This window comes from Mya arenaria, chromosome 10, assembly GCF_026914265.1.
Source record: "Mya arenaria isolate MELC-2E11 chromosome 10, ASM2691426v1".
NCBI classification, from domain to species: domain Eukaryota; kingdom Metazoa; phylum Mollusca; class Bivalvia; order Myida; family Myidae; genus Mya; species Mya arenaria.
Genome location: NC_069131.1, coordinates 20,457,243 through 20,473,662, shown reverse-complemented (window position 1 = coordinate 20,473,662; position 16,420 = coordinate 20,457,243). Strand labels below are relative to the sequence as shown.

The window sequence follows — 16,420 nt, the reverse complement described above, 5'->3', positions numbered from 1 at the left end:
CTCGAAATAGATGAAAGGACCGATTTCTTTATACTGAAGGTAAACATCCGCTTGCCTCGAATTGTCCGAGGCTCAAGGTATTTTCGTCGGTCCCTGGTAGCTCGAGGGAACGGGGTTCGATTGCATTTTCACATCAATCATCAAGTAGTCCAAAGGTATCCTTTCCTAACATATCGTTTTTAAAGATGCACTATTACTCAAAAATAAGATTTAACACATTTAATACAATGGTTTTAATATACCAAAAAGGATGAACAAATTTCGAAAACAATAGATCTTATGGAGGATGCCGAGTTTGATTTGAAAGGAATGTGCAGAAAACGCGGTATTGCTACCTTATGAGACTATAGTAGATCGCAGTAAATCTTTTAGCATTCACCAATCATTTTGCGTTTTCAGCTATAACATTGTTATTAGTAATTAATATTTTCCATAAATGCATTATTTAGTAAGTTTTTGACGGTGTACCACTCAAAATTTATACTTGTTTTACATGTGTATGTATTGATTTTGAATATAAATGTCACTTTAAGTATTATTATGGTCAGGAAGTTTTATACATTATGATGTAAATATTAAGGCACCGTGACAGCCGTCGCGTTTTATCAAGTGAAGATTTTCTCATCTTAAGGTTGATATATGGTTATCAATGGGTACTTTTATTGAAAATATTTTATTTGCGTTTACATTGAAACGCCGGATTTAGAAATGGCGATAAGAATACAATAGACCCTGATTTAGTGCACTCTTCATGAACAGATCACAGATGGTTTATTTTAAATACACTCTTCACTTTCGTGCATTAAAACGATTTTAAGAAAAAAAGTTGAAATAAATGAGTGAGTGAGTGAGTGAGTGAGTGAGTGAGTGAGTGAGTGAGTGAGTGAGTGAGTGAGTGAGTGAGTGAGTGAGTGAGTGAGTGAGTGAGTGAGTGAGTGAGTGAGTGAGTGAGTGAGTGAGTGAGTGAGTGAGTGAGTGAGTGAGTGAGTGAGTGAGTGAGTGAGTGAGTGAGTGAGTGATCGAGTAAGTGAATTATTGAAAGAAAGCATAAACGACCTAACGAACGTAAGAACAAATGAAAGAACGGAGGATGAACTTAATATGAAAAACTTATATAATTAATATCCAAGTAAATAAATACGAGAAAAAAGAAGCAAAACAACCAAGCATGTTTCTGGCGCTTTATTGTTAAACAAGTTACATATTAATGGAAAAAATAGATTAAAAAAAAACAACAACCTTATTTACAGACGGTAAAAGTCAATCATCCAATATACATGTTGAAATAATCCTGACCCTTAAAGATGCACTCTTACTCCCAAATAAGATATACTAAAGTTAATAATATAGTACTGTTTTGATATTCCAAAAAAGTTTAATATATGTCAAAAACAATGGTTCTTATGAAGGATACCAAGTTTAATTTGAAAGAAATGTGCAAAGAACATGGTATTGCTACCTTATGAGAATATAGTTGACCACAGTATATCTTTTAGCATTCACCAATCATTTATTGTTTTTGCGCTTTTTGCTATTAAATACACGGTTACAATCTTATTGTCAGTAATTAATATATTCCATTAATGCATTATTTAGTAAGTAGTAAAAGGTTTATCACTCAAATAGTTATGTTTGTTATGCAAGTGTATGTATTGATTTTGAATGGGAGTGTCACTTTAATGTAATTGGTATGGACCATGAATAATATGCTTATTAAGAAATGTAAGACAGCATGTGGATCCACAAACTGAGATTGCGTTCATTGAAGTATCGTTTATAGATACAAATTCAAATTGCGTTGCATGAAGGATATTTCTTCAGATAAGCTGGAGTCTGTTCCAATATTATAACACTACAGCCAAATAACGTGTAGGATATCCGGTGATAAACAAAATACTACCGAGAGCGGATTAAGAGAAGGGCATACCCGGCGCGCGCCCCCTCTTGAATCGTCTAAGTTTACTTTCTTATTTCAATATGAGAGAAAAAAAGTGATAAAATACGCTAAAAATGTTCCAATTCCGACTACAAATTGTTTATTTTAAGGGAGTCACCTCATACCCCCCTGCAAACAGTTTATGCCGTATACTTTCGGTTCCGAGGTAGGGGCGTATGCCAAAAGGTTGCTCCCCTAAGTTACGCCCCCTCTACCGTTAATTGCTGGATGCGCCCCTGACAACGACTCTGTTTAAACCAATGACCAATGACAAAAATTAAATTGACAAACACATGGAAGAAAGATAACGCATGCAACACTGAGTAGGTAGAGTTGAACTTGTAAGACTATGTCCGTGATGTCTTATTATGCGCACGTATAGTGGAGAGCCACACCCATGTCTGGTGCTATGTCTGTAATCACAAACTCGTTCCCACTGCAGCACGCCTCTCGGGCCAGGTAAAGCGCCTTCTTGCGGGTACCGGACGACATGTACACTCCAAATCTACAACAACAAACGATAATTGAGTGTAAACGTCTTAACTATCGACCATTTGAATTCTTGATGATTATTCAGTATGCTATGTCATTCGACTTTTGATAAATATAAATAGCTTCTATATACACAAATTGAATTTAAGACATTCGCATTAACAACATTCTTAACAAAATACTTATCGAATATGTTGTTAGACATTTTTCCGAATAGGAAATGCATAAATGACCAAAGCTGCTGAATTCATCACATTGTTCAAACAACGCTTTAAACAAATATTATTATAAGTTCACTGTCAGGACTTCGTCGGCAGTAAATTCTATACTCTTGAATCTATGTATGCCATAACACTTTAGTCAAACGCAGTTATATATGAAATATCAATCGTACTTGGAGCCATAGTTGTCGCCATTCTGTAGATCAATGTGAGCGACATCACCATCAACCAAACGCTCAACACTGTAAGCGTCCCCACTCAGAGCCGACGTTCTGAAAGTTTTGAGGCGCTTCTTATTGTAAATATACGAGTCGGTGGGTGAGTCGGTGAGTGATTGAGTCGGTGGGTGAGTGAGTGAGGAGTTTCAATGTTACATTAATATCATTTTACTTGCAAATTCAGGAAAATGTTTTTTTTTATTACTGCAGTAGATCTTACTCAGAACCGATCAATGCCTCTATAAGTAAAAGGTTTTGAAACAAAAATATACAAGCGTCAGATGATCACAAGATAAAATGAAAGCGAAAAAACGCATGCTGGGTCCAACAACGTGTAGAACATTTTAAAACACGTCCTTAAAACTGAACGGGGGGGGGGGGTGCGGAAGGCCCTCCTGTTGGTTATGTTTTCCTTAATCATTAACTTAGTAACATGGACAAAACTTAGCTAAAACGATATCAACATAATCTCATTAAAAACACACAAGGTTTGTGAATGTGTTTATATACTAAAACAACAGTTGATTTTATCGTGAGTTGAATCTTTTACTTGATTAATAACTGCAATATTCACTTTTCATTTACGCGAAGAAAAAGGTACATTGTTGCGATTTTGAAATCTTAATAGCGACGTTTAGTAAAAGGCGTTAATAAAAATACTCTGAAATGCAACATTATTTGTTTTATGTCGATACACAATGATGCTGGTTTTATACTTCGCCGGCCGGAAGGCGGCAAATCTATTTTTATTCCGTTTAGATTTTGCTCATTATTTGACACGTTACTATTTTGGCCCCAATTTCTCGAAACTTCTTAAGCTTAACAGGCTTAAGATGCTTATTTCAATTAGCCAAAATACATACTTATAGTGATTTTTTATAAATGAAAAATGATTTATTGTGATAATCGTAACGATAATTCCTATCTTAAGTATAAAAACTTTTAAAGGAGTATATAAAACGCAAAATATTGAAAGACAAAAATAGTGGGTTTAGCTTAATCCTGTTATAAGAGACTGAAGAAATTTCGAGAAAAATGGGCCAGGTGATTACATTAAACTACTTTTAATTGACTCGATAAATTAACGCTAGTATTTGTTTTAGAAATAGTTGTTTATGTTACATATTGGAAGTTGGAACAAAAATAAAACACAATGTTATACATGACTATAAATTTCTCTACGCTTTGAACGAAAAAGCAGCCGATTTTAACGAATGCATAATAATCAATAACTGGTCATTGATATAAAACGCAGAATACATATATATTATATAAAGCATCGCAGATAACGTAGGTAACATACACAAAAACGATAATAACATAGTCGGTATATTTCCTCAAGTCAGTAATTTATAAATGTACTTTTAATACTTATGAAATACCTCTTTTGATATACATGCACAGTTTTCCTGTGAAATTGATGCCATACATTAATTTTCTCTTGTTTCATATTTTATGACTTTGTAGAGTCTACAGCTAGACAAATGTTATGATATCAGAGTAACACAATATGATAGCGGGTAAACAAGTAAATATATCAACTTCAGTCACTCCGATAAGGCATCATCCGATACACTTGTGAATAAATGTGAATAAATGTCCTTATTATACATTAAACATCACTTTACAATCCAATATATCCATGCTTTTTAATTTAAATAATGTATACATTTTTATTACGATTTCAAATATTTCGAAATTTGACTAAGTTGCGCGCGCAGTTGACTTTGCAGTATTGGAAACAGAACTACTTTATAAGATTTTGTATTATTCTTTTGCATGGAACATTCTAGTATTAAACCGCCGCCGTCCTGTACTTGAAGTTGAAGAACTGAAATATAAAGATGCACATAACATTAAACTCAGTACAGCTTATGATTACTTCAGTTAATAATAATAATAATAGTATGACAGCTACCAATCATGACATTAAAACCTTTGAATTGAGAGTTTCAATATGTCCAGAGGTAATAGTGTCCATCTTTCACAAAGAGACCCTGGATTCCATCCTTACCAACGGCATGTTATCTTAGACTTTTTAAAAAGACACAACTACTGGTTTGTTTAAACATAGTTATTACAAAATCACATGTGTGTATCTTATCAGCCTTCGTGAAACTTCACAATTGAGCTAAACAGTATTGGTATAAGGTATATAAATACTTATGATACTTAGATTACTTTATTTTGAGCAGACGACACACGCCAACTCGCGGCCTTGTACGTATGGCGGGCACGGAAGTGATCCACATTGTGCCTCCGTCAAGAAGAGGATGTTTTGGTTATCATTTGTCCCGCCATGCGGTATGAATTCAGGATGTCCGTCCATACAGATATGGCCATACGATCCCTGACTGTGATATGCACCGGCCATGAGATATCCTGTATATTCCAGTGTCCATCCGGGATAACAGTTTGTCCGTCCTGGGATCATGATGTTAACTGGTCGTTGTATGTGGCATACAGCACATGGAACGTCTTGTTGATGCACGTCGTAGGGGAAATAGTCCGTAGCGTGCGGAAGATCAATTTCCGCCCCATATATTCGAGCCCTGTAGTCATTGTAATTGCCATCGACGTACCTACTCCAAGTTGGATCACTTGGCAAGCATTGTTCGTCACTGCCACTTCCTTCCTCAGTGTAATGCTTGCCAGCAGTGTATCCTACATTAAACAAAGCGGACAATGTTGGCATAATGTAAGGATGAGTAAGGGATAATTAATTTACAAAATGAAAAACGCAGCCCAAACAGAATCTGGGGAAATTCCATAGTGCAAAACTGGTTAAAAGCCCGTTGAGTCCTACTCAGTTGAAAGCTAGTTTCTGGGTCATGCACTGAGATGTCACGTTAAGTTTAAAATGGAATTAAATGATTTCAGTTCGTATTTTAATTAGCTACCTCATTATCAATATGTTGTCACGGTGCTCTTATTGCTTCACAACGGAACTAAAAACAATGTAATTTCATAATATGTAATTGCATAGAACTGTTGAACATATATCCTTATTAAAATAAGCAAAAACATACATAAAAATAATAATCTATTATGATCGATACTCCTTTCAAACGATTTAAAAAAATGTTAAATATACAAAAAGGTGGATCCACATGTTAAATAACAACATCAGTTATGATGCTCCTAACCATATCTCACCAATTAAACTCATATATTCGTCAATTATTTCGTAATCATGAAACAACAACTATAACTGTCATAGCTGTGTGAAGTTGGCTAAACATACGACATTGGACATTGGACATTCAAGATCGAATGTTGTGCTGGCACGACATTGGACATTGGACATTCAAAATTGAAAGTCGTGTTGGCACGACATTAGACATTGGACATTCAAAAATGAATGTCGTGCCAGCACGACATTGGACATTGGTCATTGGGATTTCAAAAATGAATGTCGTGCTGGCACGACATTGGACATTGGACATTCAAAATCGAATGTTGTGCTGGCACGACATTGGACATTGGACATTTAAAAGTGAAAGTCGTGCTAGCACGACATTGGACATTCGACATTCAAAATCGAATGTTGTGCTGGCACGACATTGGACATTGTCCAATGTCGTGCTAGCACGACTTTCACTTTTGAATGTCCAATGTCCAATGTCGTGCCAGCACAACATTTGATTTTGAATGTCCAATGTCCAATGTCGTGCCAGCACAACATTCGATTCTGAATGTCCAATGTCGTGCCAGCACAACATTCGATTTTGAATGTCCAATGTCGTGCCAGCACGACATTTATTTTTGAAATCCCAATGTCCAATGTCCAATGTCGTGCTGGCACGACATTCATTTTTGAATGTCCAATTTCCAATGTCGTGCCAGCACGACTTTCAATTTTAAATGTCCAATGTCCAATGTCGTGCCAGCACAACATTCGATCTTAAATGTCCAATGTCCAATGTCGTATGTTTAGCCAACTTCACACAGCTAACTGTCATATATATTTGTCAAGTACAGTCGAATCAAGTCAATATTTATTGATTGTCTTATACTAATTACAACGAGGTAATATGAGCTACATATATCTTTTGACCGTCGAACGGTCATTCTACACATTATCGAGACGTAAAATTGCTGAATTTGGTGAGCTGCAATTACGCTATATATATTTGTTATTATATAATGTACCTTTGTACACCAGATCGCTTGTACCTGGACAGACATTGCGTCCCCATCGTGTGTAAGCGGAGCCCTGGTTTGCTGTAAACATGTTAACACGTTTGTAGTTATAACGACACTCTGAACTGATAAGATTAAAATACAAAATTACATATTTACACCTCAACTTCAATTCCTTAAATGAACTGCCTTTCTGCAATTGCGTTTATCAATCGATGAACGCAAACCCTTCTGATTGTTAGTGTTTGTATTGTGTCAGCAGGACCCGTAAAATATAAATCAACATTTTAAAAAGTATTATTTTTTAAATTTTAAATGAATATTTGCCATAAGTGTTTGAATTTCACGTTTAAAAGTGATTTCAAGTGGCTGATATTTTCCTGTGTTATTGTGACGTCATATGAAAAAATGCTTCCGGTTACAGTCGGGTCGTTCTATTTACAGGATGGGTAGGATAGAGTTACTGAAAGGTTTTCTTAAATGAAATGAAGTATTTTTTTAACAATTATTGAATAAAACAATAAAATATTGGTGTAAATATAAGTAATGAATTGCGGGGTTGATGTCATTAACGGGGATATGAACGCAATTGGGCTGGTCAAAGTACGCGTGGAGTCCTTCGGACTCCACACACTTAGACCAGCCCAATTGCGTTCATACCCCGATAATGACATCAAGCCCGCAATTCATTCCTTAAATATTTCACTCAACCTTTTATCCAAGTTTTTGTATTAATAAGTTCTTTAAATATACATAACATCAAAACTTAATGTTCTTACAAAGTGCTTGTACTTTCGATGTCAAATCTGCCACGGATGATTTCAACGAAAGGATTTCTGCAGTCATTTCTTCTGTTGATTCCATAAGATATCGTTTCCCCTCGGTCTCAGCTTTATAACCGTCCACGACGAAAATGCAAATCGCAACGCAAACGACTTTAAATCGCATTGTTATGACAGTCCACTCGAGAATAAGTGAAATATACGCAATAGACTGACCAAGTTATGAGTTTGTAGTCCTGATAAGATTGTCTTTATGTAGTATTAACTGATAACCTTATGGTTTGGTGTCATTAAAAATGTTCAGATGCCTGGTTTCGAAGATGTACGAGCTCAGTACGCATAGTATACTGGGCTACTCAAACCGCTGTCAGACATCAACCGCTGTTTAAATTCCCCGCTCCCCCCCCCCTCTCTAGTCAACAAAAAAAAAAAAAAAAAAAAAAAAAAAATACTTGATATACATTTTAGCTATTGCTTCAATTTATTGTGTTTAAAATTTAACTTTATGTATTAGTACATTTTAAATGTAAACATGTTTGTTTTAGAGCTATATTAAAAATATTTATTACCAATCATATACAAATCGGTTAATGAGAATTGATGACTGTACCTGTGTTTTGTTGTGCCATAATAACAGCCACTGCTCTTTCTCAGTGCTGAAGTACTTTAATATGACATTTAAATCAGCTATATAGCTTTATTTTACTTATCTATATATTGTGATACACCTCAACAATTAAGGCATTTCCTCCGCATTCATTAAATTATACATATACTTACGAAAGCTTACAGATCGACATAGACGCAGTAACTGTAACTCTGACGTCAAAGGGAATTCCTTCGAGGGAAGCGCTTGGACACCTCACCTGGAAAAGCAATGATCATGTTCGAAACAAAAAGAAAAGTTTCGTCAAAAGTTTCAATTGTTTAAATTTAATTGAACTTTAGTTATTAAGTTTAATTTAGTTAAATCGCCCAATAGACTCGAGTTCCAGTGAACTCTTATTGCACTGACCGTGCCTTAAAAAGGCGGTAATCCATCATTTAACGGTAAAGCTATGTTGATGATGATATGGTTTGTATGTGGAGTTTGTAATAGTGAATGTGGTGTATGTTTGTTTTGGGTGTTTGTAATTGTGTATGTGATGATAATATATTTGTGTATTTAGTTCATTGTCTTTTGGGCCCGTGCCTCTTGCCCCTAATCAAGGTTAATTATTGAGTTTTGGAATGTTGGGCGTGTCCCCATATGTTTCATTGTATTATTTATGATGTTGGAATTAAACAGATTGCAACCAACATTTCAATTCGCACGCATGTTTAGGAAAATAACGACCAATTACATTAAAACGAACATAAAAATCAACTAGTAAATTTCCATTACGATGTATCACCACAGAACATGCTGGCTTATACGGCACTCATTCCTTCAATCGATTCAAGCACACTGTCACATATATCATACAAATAGCAAATATTAAAAAAACCCATATCAAATGGTTCTGAACTTCAGTGACTTTGATAGAAGAAGAATCCAAAATTTTGGGTATACGGCATCCATTCATTTTCTTCAATTTAAGAATACTCTTATATCATTGAAGTAGCAAATATCTAAAAAAATATTTATAAACTTCAGTGCCTTTGTAACAATAAGAATTACAAAAATGGATATACGGCACCCTTTCTTTTTTTAATTGAAGCACACTCTCGCATATTTCATTTAAGTGGCAAACATTTAAAGCAAGTGTAGTAACTTTAAAAAAATAAGAATACACAACGTGGGTGTAAGATGATGACAACGTTTCTAAAAAAACTAAATGTTATCTCCAGTTTCATTCGTATAATTGTAACAATAACCATACTAAATATATTCCCGTACCTGCATGCAAGCAAACCGTGAAGAACCGAGAACACTTCCATTTTCATTGATAACTCCCGAAGTAAAATTTCCAAATGAGCCGGGTACAACATCCATGCGACTGCTCTCAGCAGAAAATAAGGTCTCCGCGGGCGCGTTCTTAAAGTACAGTCACCATTATCGATATTCATTCAATGTGTGAATATATGACCGTTTATTACTCATCATTTTCAAAAATAAATTATTCGGAAATTAAGCCATTGTTGATATTCATGTTCAGTCAATCAAAACGTTATTTTTTTGTAGTTGTAGCAAATCTATTGGATGACCCGTATACTCAAAAAGAGCTTTCGTCACCATACAATCATGTTGCATAGGGAATATGGACGTACCTGTGCCACAATTTTTATAAAACATGCTTTATTTGACCAGGAGTATGGTGGAGCATCGTACCAAGATAGGTCCTCGTACAACTCGTTCTCTGGTAGGGTTAAGTGTAGTTGGGGACGTAAACCTTCGGGCAGGTCACTTCCTGTAATACGCGGGAGTGCTCAGGGTTACACTATGAAATACTCAGATTGCCCTAAGCTGCCTAACATTTCTAGAAAGAGGATAAGAAATGTTTTTTGTTCCAGTGGCCATACGTTATGGATAACAATTATGTTAACTGCGAAATTTTAAATATACTTTTTCTAAATTGTCAATTCAACGTTTATATTTCGCGCATCAGCTGTTTCGTTTCTTGCTTTAAGCTCCCCTACAAGTCAAAGCCTGTTTTTGATACAGTGGCAATACGAGATGGATAAAATTTGTGTTAACTGCGAAAATTTAAATATCCTTTTTCTAAATTGTGAACTCTAATGGCCTATATTTCGCGCATCGGCTGTTTCGTTCCTTGCTTTAGGCTCTTCTACAAGTCAAAACATGTTTTTCTCGCTCACAAGTATCAATAGCCACGTGATCATGTTTAATCGAAGCGATGCCTTAAAAGCTTAGCCTCAGACGGCTGGACTCGGGTAATTAAATATCAATAGGTACATACGACAAGTACAAGCACAAAGGTATTTACCTATCTGACATCTAGAACCGATAAATCCATTCACACAGTCACACGTGTCGTTGGCGATGCAGACTCCTTCGTTTTCACATCGTGGATCACAGGTAGGCAATAGTGGTCGTAACTTCTCTAAAACTACGAATATATGAACACATATTATCTATGCAAAAATATACATAATTTATATAATTATTGACTTTGAAAAAACTATATATTCATTCTGAGCGACTATGTAAGAAAGACATTTCTTAAGGAAGTGAATATCAACTAAATAACAAAGTGATTTTGTCTTCGGGAGAGGTAGCCTAGCAGTTTTACTTATACACTGGATACTACAGTGACAAACCTAGACGCCTGACAGTGTAACCATTATTCTGTTCAAAGGCACACGATTCTATGCGGTATAAACATTTAGCGAGAAACATACAACGCCACAATGCAAACACACACCATATTACTTACGTTCAAATCTTTCAATGGGTGCGATCTCATGGCCACTTAAAACTGACCCGTTTACATATAACGTAGATTTGGTTCTATATATATCATTTGACTTGGCCTTTAGCTTTCGTCACTAATATCTTAATAATTTGGTATTTAGAATTAATATTTGCAATAGAATGCACACTAACACACAATATATTAAAAAACAAACAGTGACAAGCCCCGTAGTCGAAAATTCAAAAATAAACCCTGTTTGCGAAACGTTTGCCATATACTAGCTTTTTTGCACCCTCGTGGCCTCAAATCAGCATAAACTCAACAAACAGTGGCTGTAGGTTACTAGCACTGTCAATATAGCGCCTCTATTTAGTATAAACTAAACGTACTTGTGCTGTAAAATACAAGCATTGGCAGTCTCGTTCCTCCTATTCGGCATGAACTAAATTAACGTTTGCTGTAAACTACTAGCATTGGCAGTCTTGTATCTGCTGTTCGGTATTAACTAAATATCGTATTCTGTAGAGTATTTACATTGGAAGTTACGTGTGCCCTATTTAGTAGGAAACAACTATAAAACGTTTGTTGTAGATAACTTACACTGGAAGTCTCGTGGCCTTTATTCAATATGACTAGACAAGCATTGGTTATATGATATTTTAATTGTCATGCACGTGCCCTTTATTCAGACTGAGTATAGAATAGACATTCATTTCCCATAGGATACTTATCGCCTTTACTCAGTACAGTGGCGGATCAAGGATTTTCTAAATGGGGGGGGGGGGCACAACTAATTATAAACATATCAAACATTTTTGAATGCATTATTTTAATCATATAATGACATGGAATTAACATTTGTCTTCACTGTCATTAATGTTTGGCAGATCAATTGAATTAAAAAGATATCATTTACTGAGATAAACCTTTCAAAAAACAACAAAGATATCTAGCCGTTTTGGGGAATTAACCAGGGTCGACGGATTAACAGGCTAAGTCGTTAACCACTCGTCCACCTGAGACACACATATGTAAGTTTAAACTTAGTGCTATATAAACCTACAGTATATTGATTGCACTTAACGATACTGTAGGTACTTCGGATGTCATTGTTTTAAATTCAAGTTAACTGAAGTAAAAACAACTTGACAAAAGTTCCAAAAAGGGTTTCAAATAAATTATTATGTATTAATGTACAAAGGCTCTAGCATGATTTAGAGAACTAGAGACTTACGTGTATCACTGCAGCTATATTTTTCTACTTTTGATTAGCTGTCTGTGTAAAATGCGGCGCCGATTTTTTTATCGAACGTTCGGAGCCCGATGTCATTTTCAAGAGACTTTTTCGTTTCGTATACTATATTCTACTCGATAATCAGGTTGTTTATTTGCTAAAATGCTTATATAGAATTTAAATTGTGACAAAACAACTTATTTGTACAGTTAAATCAATAAAGATGTGCCCCCCAAAAAACATTACTTGCCGGCCCGCCGGCACATAGGGCCCGTGCTAGGGCCAGTGCCCCCCGGTAGATCCGCCTCTGCAGTATGAACCAGACTGTCATATGCTGTAGAATATGTAGATTCTCAGTATCGTGCCCTTTATTCAGTTTGAATACAGGTCTACATTGGCAGCCACGTGTATTATTAATGCTTTAACTGAAGTAACATTTGATGCAGAATTCCTACATTGGTAGCCTTGTGTCTTATGTATACTTCAACTAAGCAAATATATGTTGTTGTTGAATACTTACATTTGCAACATCTTGTTGTACCTATCCAATCTGGACAAGTACATACGGACGATCCACCGTTCTCAGAATTGTCAACTCCGATGTCCAGTTGATATGTGCCATTGGAGCAGGTCTCAGACACAAAGGAAGATCCTTCAATTGGAAAAAAGCTGAAGTTTGAACTGTATTAATTTCTGGTTACGAAATGCCGTACGTAGTTTTTGCATAAATAAGTCAAGCCAAACTTGTTTTATCATATATCATTGGTTTAGTTGATTCAAATACACCGAGTGTGCCATGTTGGTACTACGGTATTTTGAATGTCTGGCTCAAATTTGAGCTTTTAGTTATATCCACCATGTTGATTTCTTTGCTCAAAGGTCTAGTCTTATTTCACCAGATTAACAAGGTGGATATAACTAAATGAATCACTCTATCGCTTTCCAATGTTGTATTTTGTAGGACGTTTATAAGCTTTGAAATATAATCATTTGTGAAATGGTTATCTCATAAGTATCATAATGTAAGTAGTTGAACATAACTTAAACAAGAACTCTCACAGCGATGAATGTCCCCGAAATGCCATCCACCTCAATGAATTATGCAATTATTTACATATCTGCATCATAGAATAGCAAACACATAAACAAGAGCTTTCACAATAATGAATTCCATCGAAATGCCACACAGCTCAATGGGTTATGTAATTTCTGATATATATTCGTTCAAGAAGAATAAACATAAATTATAAGCATATGTCAGACCACATGATGGTTAACTTCAGATGTAAGGCAGTAATGAAGTAAAACGTAACTTCGTAAGGACCGTCGTCCTTTTGTTCCTAAGACATGTGTAAAGAATAATTAAAATCCCTCATGTATTACGAAACTACAGCCGCGACATTAATTTAAACTGTTTTATAAGTAAAACTTTTATTATATTAAATAATTTAATTAATAGTAACGTACCTGTGAGTCCTATTTGGGACACACAAAAAAGTAAAAGCGTTTGCAGATACCTGTCCATAGTCGACAAATAGCTCCCGATGTTTTACCTTCCCTTTCAAAATAGATTTGTTACGAGTGCATTTGGATATATGGCTGTAATAAATTCATTCAAAGACTGTACACACGTCTTAAGAAGAAACTATATTAGTTATATAAATTACTCCTAAATTTGTAGATCATTGATCATGTTATGTGTACGACAGTTTAGCGCGTGTAAATAATCTGTCAAGTGATAGCGTGACAGTAAATAATCAGCTTTGCTACTTAACAAGATATTCACGTATTACATTCATACTTTCAACTCAGTCCAAGTTCTTATTTGCATAATTCAATTCCTATTTGATGAATTGACAAAAAAGGTATAAGCACAAAGAAAAGAAGAAGAAAAAGGGCAAAATAACAATTTCCGGGCGGCCAATCTAAATTAATTGCGAGATTTTCATCCAATTTTATTTAATGAGCGCGGTGGTAACATTTGCTTTCATTCTTAGATGAACGTTATACCGATAAATATGTATTCTTTTTTATTGCATAATGGAACATATACATGTGTTTCTAGACGAACCACAAACACCATCGTTACAATGCTCCATTTTAACAGGTGCATGTTTACATGGACACCGACTGGTATGAATAAACACCGTTCCATAACAGTACCAGACCAATTCGCAAATAAAACCCCAGTTCAACATATTGATTTGAATCAATACAATTGTGCCGCGATTACCCGTTTTGTATGCATTTCTTAGTAATGAGTAATTTGAAAGAAGTCATACTGAACAAGAACGTAAGTTTTTTTCAACATGCGAATTGTTGTAAATTGTCTTCTAGTTCCAGCAGTGAAAATCGAATTATCAAGAAATGCTGTTGAAAACGTGAAATGTATATATATGCTGTTGTTAACGTTAATTTCTTCTGAGCTAAATAAATGCTTTACAAATTTATCATGCTTATTATATTCTATTTTATAGTTGGAATTCTCTCTGACGATAATGCATACAACATTAAAGTATTATTCAAAACGATCTTTTCAAAGTGACCCATGAGATAACCCCGTTGAAGCGTGATTCCTCACCTTGATATAATCATAAGTTTGCTGCATATTTGTGCGAATCTATCTTTACTGGGTCTAAAAATTGAACACTCAGTTATGGAAAGGAACAACAAACCATATATCGACAAGAGTGATGTTCCAAGAGACTTAACAATTTTGTAGAAACAAACAAAGTCTTTTTTGAAACGAATAAGGTGTGTTATTTGTAAGCATAACATTGTATAGTATGTCTATAATAAAAGTAATTGATCATACGTCAACAGTTTGCTGCTAAGCTCATTAACTCACAGAATGTTCTTCTTAACACGTCTTCTTATTAATTTTAGTGAATGATGAAATACACACACTAAAAACAGGTATTCAAGTATAAATGTCTTATTTATTATCTATCGAAGTGATCGTTTACAAAGATTATTTGTTTTTGAATATCAACTTTAGTCGAATGGACGTATATGTACATGAAATATTACCACATGAAGTACTGCTGTTAGTCCTACTTGATAGAAATGCTTGCCTTAGAATAAGTGGGAAATTACCGAACAGGACAATACTAAATTGATAAACTCGAACAGAAAATGGGAAAGTTTTAAAAGATGCTTAAGAGCTTGTGGTAAGTGATTGAAGAGTGTAACAAGCGGATAGACGAGTACGTAGCCACGGTGGAGGACAAGCTGGGCGAGTTTGCTATTATGCTGGTCTAATGGCCAGCATAGATCCAGACTTGAGAATGAGAGGGACACTCTACTGGATGATTTAGTGTGTATTTAAAGCCCAAATTAATGCTTACTAATTGTGTGCTTGCTGGGATACAGGAATATGCGAGACAAGAATCATTTGAGACGACAGGGGCACATTTACGAAAACAAATCCATCCATGTAGGTTGCGAAGGAGACCGCCGGGTTGAACGTGTCCACTGCTCACCGAGCGAGCCGACGACACGGATATACTGGTAAACGTGTTAAAAGTTCCAAGTAGCAATTTTTCAAAACTACATTACTCTAAACACTGCGGAAAATGGTTAAATATACGGGCATGTACTGAAATCCGTACATCCAACGTGTACGGTAAATGTACGGGATGTTGAATATACGGGTGTGTTCGGACCCGTATATTCATAAAACTCATAGATCTTTTATTCTCAATAGTCTTACAATGTCAGCGTGTGCCGGCTCACTTGTACTTTCTGCCATGTTGAAGGTGATGGATGGGGTAGCATTTTATCACAATATATTCACATCATGGTAGACTTATATTCCACTTGGAAACCCAGAATTTCTCTTAAACATCCAAAGTACTATTTTTTCTTAGAAGTTTTCGAAAATTAGCCATCATCGCGTATCATTGCTTTTGGTTGGTAATTAATAATTTCCCGAAAACAGCTATTCTTCTCAATGGAGCAATTATCATCTAAAAAACATGGTGAACAAAATGTTATTTAATAACTATAACGATCTAGAACTTTCTCCCCCCCCCCAAA

At 35.3% G+C, this 16,420-nt stretch overlaps 2 protein-coding genes across 2 annotated transcripts; both read right to left on the bottom strand.

Moving 5' to 3' along the window:
* Nucleotides 1-1,296: 1,296 nt before the first annotated feature.
* LOC128206589 (uncharacterized) lies at nt 1,297-14,054 on the bottom strand. The gene is made up of 8 exons (XM_052909166.1): nt 13,850-14,054; nt 12,903-13,034; nt 10,720-10,842; nt 10,043-10,182; nt 9,672-9,809; nt 8,573-8,658; nt 2,823-2,921; nt 1,297-2,441 (listed from the first exon to the last, which is right to left on the bottom strand). Exons 1-8 carry the CDS (start codon nt 13,905-13,907, stop codon nt 2,303-2,305), a joined length of 915 nt encoding a protein of 304 aa, XP_052765126.1. The 5' UTR covers nt 13,908-14,054; the 3' UTR covers nt 1,297-2,302.
* On the bottom strand, nt 4,515-8,008 carry LOC128206590 (short-chain collagen C4-like). Its single transcript, XM_052909167.1, has 4 exons — nt 7,790-8,008; nt 7,020-7,091; nt 5,049-5,531; nt 4,515-4,698 (listed from the first exon to the last, which is right to left on the bottom strand). The coding sequence occupies exons 1-3, from the start codon at nt 7,956-7,958 to the stop codon at nt 5,050-5,052; spliced, it is 723 nt and encodes a 240-aa protein (XP_052765127.1). The 5' UTR covers nt 7,959-8,008; the 3' UTR covers nt 4,515-4,698; nt 5,049.
* Nucleotides 14,055-16,420: the final 2,366 nt, after the last annotated feature.

What these genes read in the sequence shown, in the direction of transcription:
- LOC128206590 (XM_052909167.1), bottom strand. Translation starts at nt 7,958, where the DNA reads ATGCGATTTAAAGTCGTTTGCGTTGCGATTTGCATTTTCGTCGTGGAC. An exon ending in ATCGAAAGTACAAGCACTTT is followed by an intron (nt 7,092 to 7,789) that starts GTAAGAACATTA and finishes ACATGTTTACAG; the next exon opens with CAAACCAGGGCTCCGCTTAC. An exon ending in AAGCGATCTGGTGTACAAAG is followed by an intron (nt 5,532 to 7,019) that starts GTACATTATATA and finishes TGTTTAATGTAG; the next exon opens with GATACACTGCTGGCAAGCAT.
- LOC128206589 (XM_052909166.1), bottom strand. Translation starts at nt 13,907, where the DNA reads ATGGACAGGTATCTGCAAACGCTTTTACTTTTTTGTGTGTCCCAAATA. An exon ending in GTCCCAAATAGGACTCACAG is followed by an intron (nt 13,035 to 13,849) that starts GTACGTTACTAT and finishes TTCCAATTGAAG; the next exon opens with GATCTTCCTTTGTGTCTGAG. An exon ending in CACGGTTTGCTTGCATGCAG is followed by an intron (nt 8,659 to 9,671) that starts GTACGGGAATAT and finishes TTGCTTTTCCAG; the next exon opens with GTGAGGTGTCCAAGCGCTTC.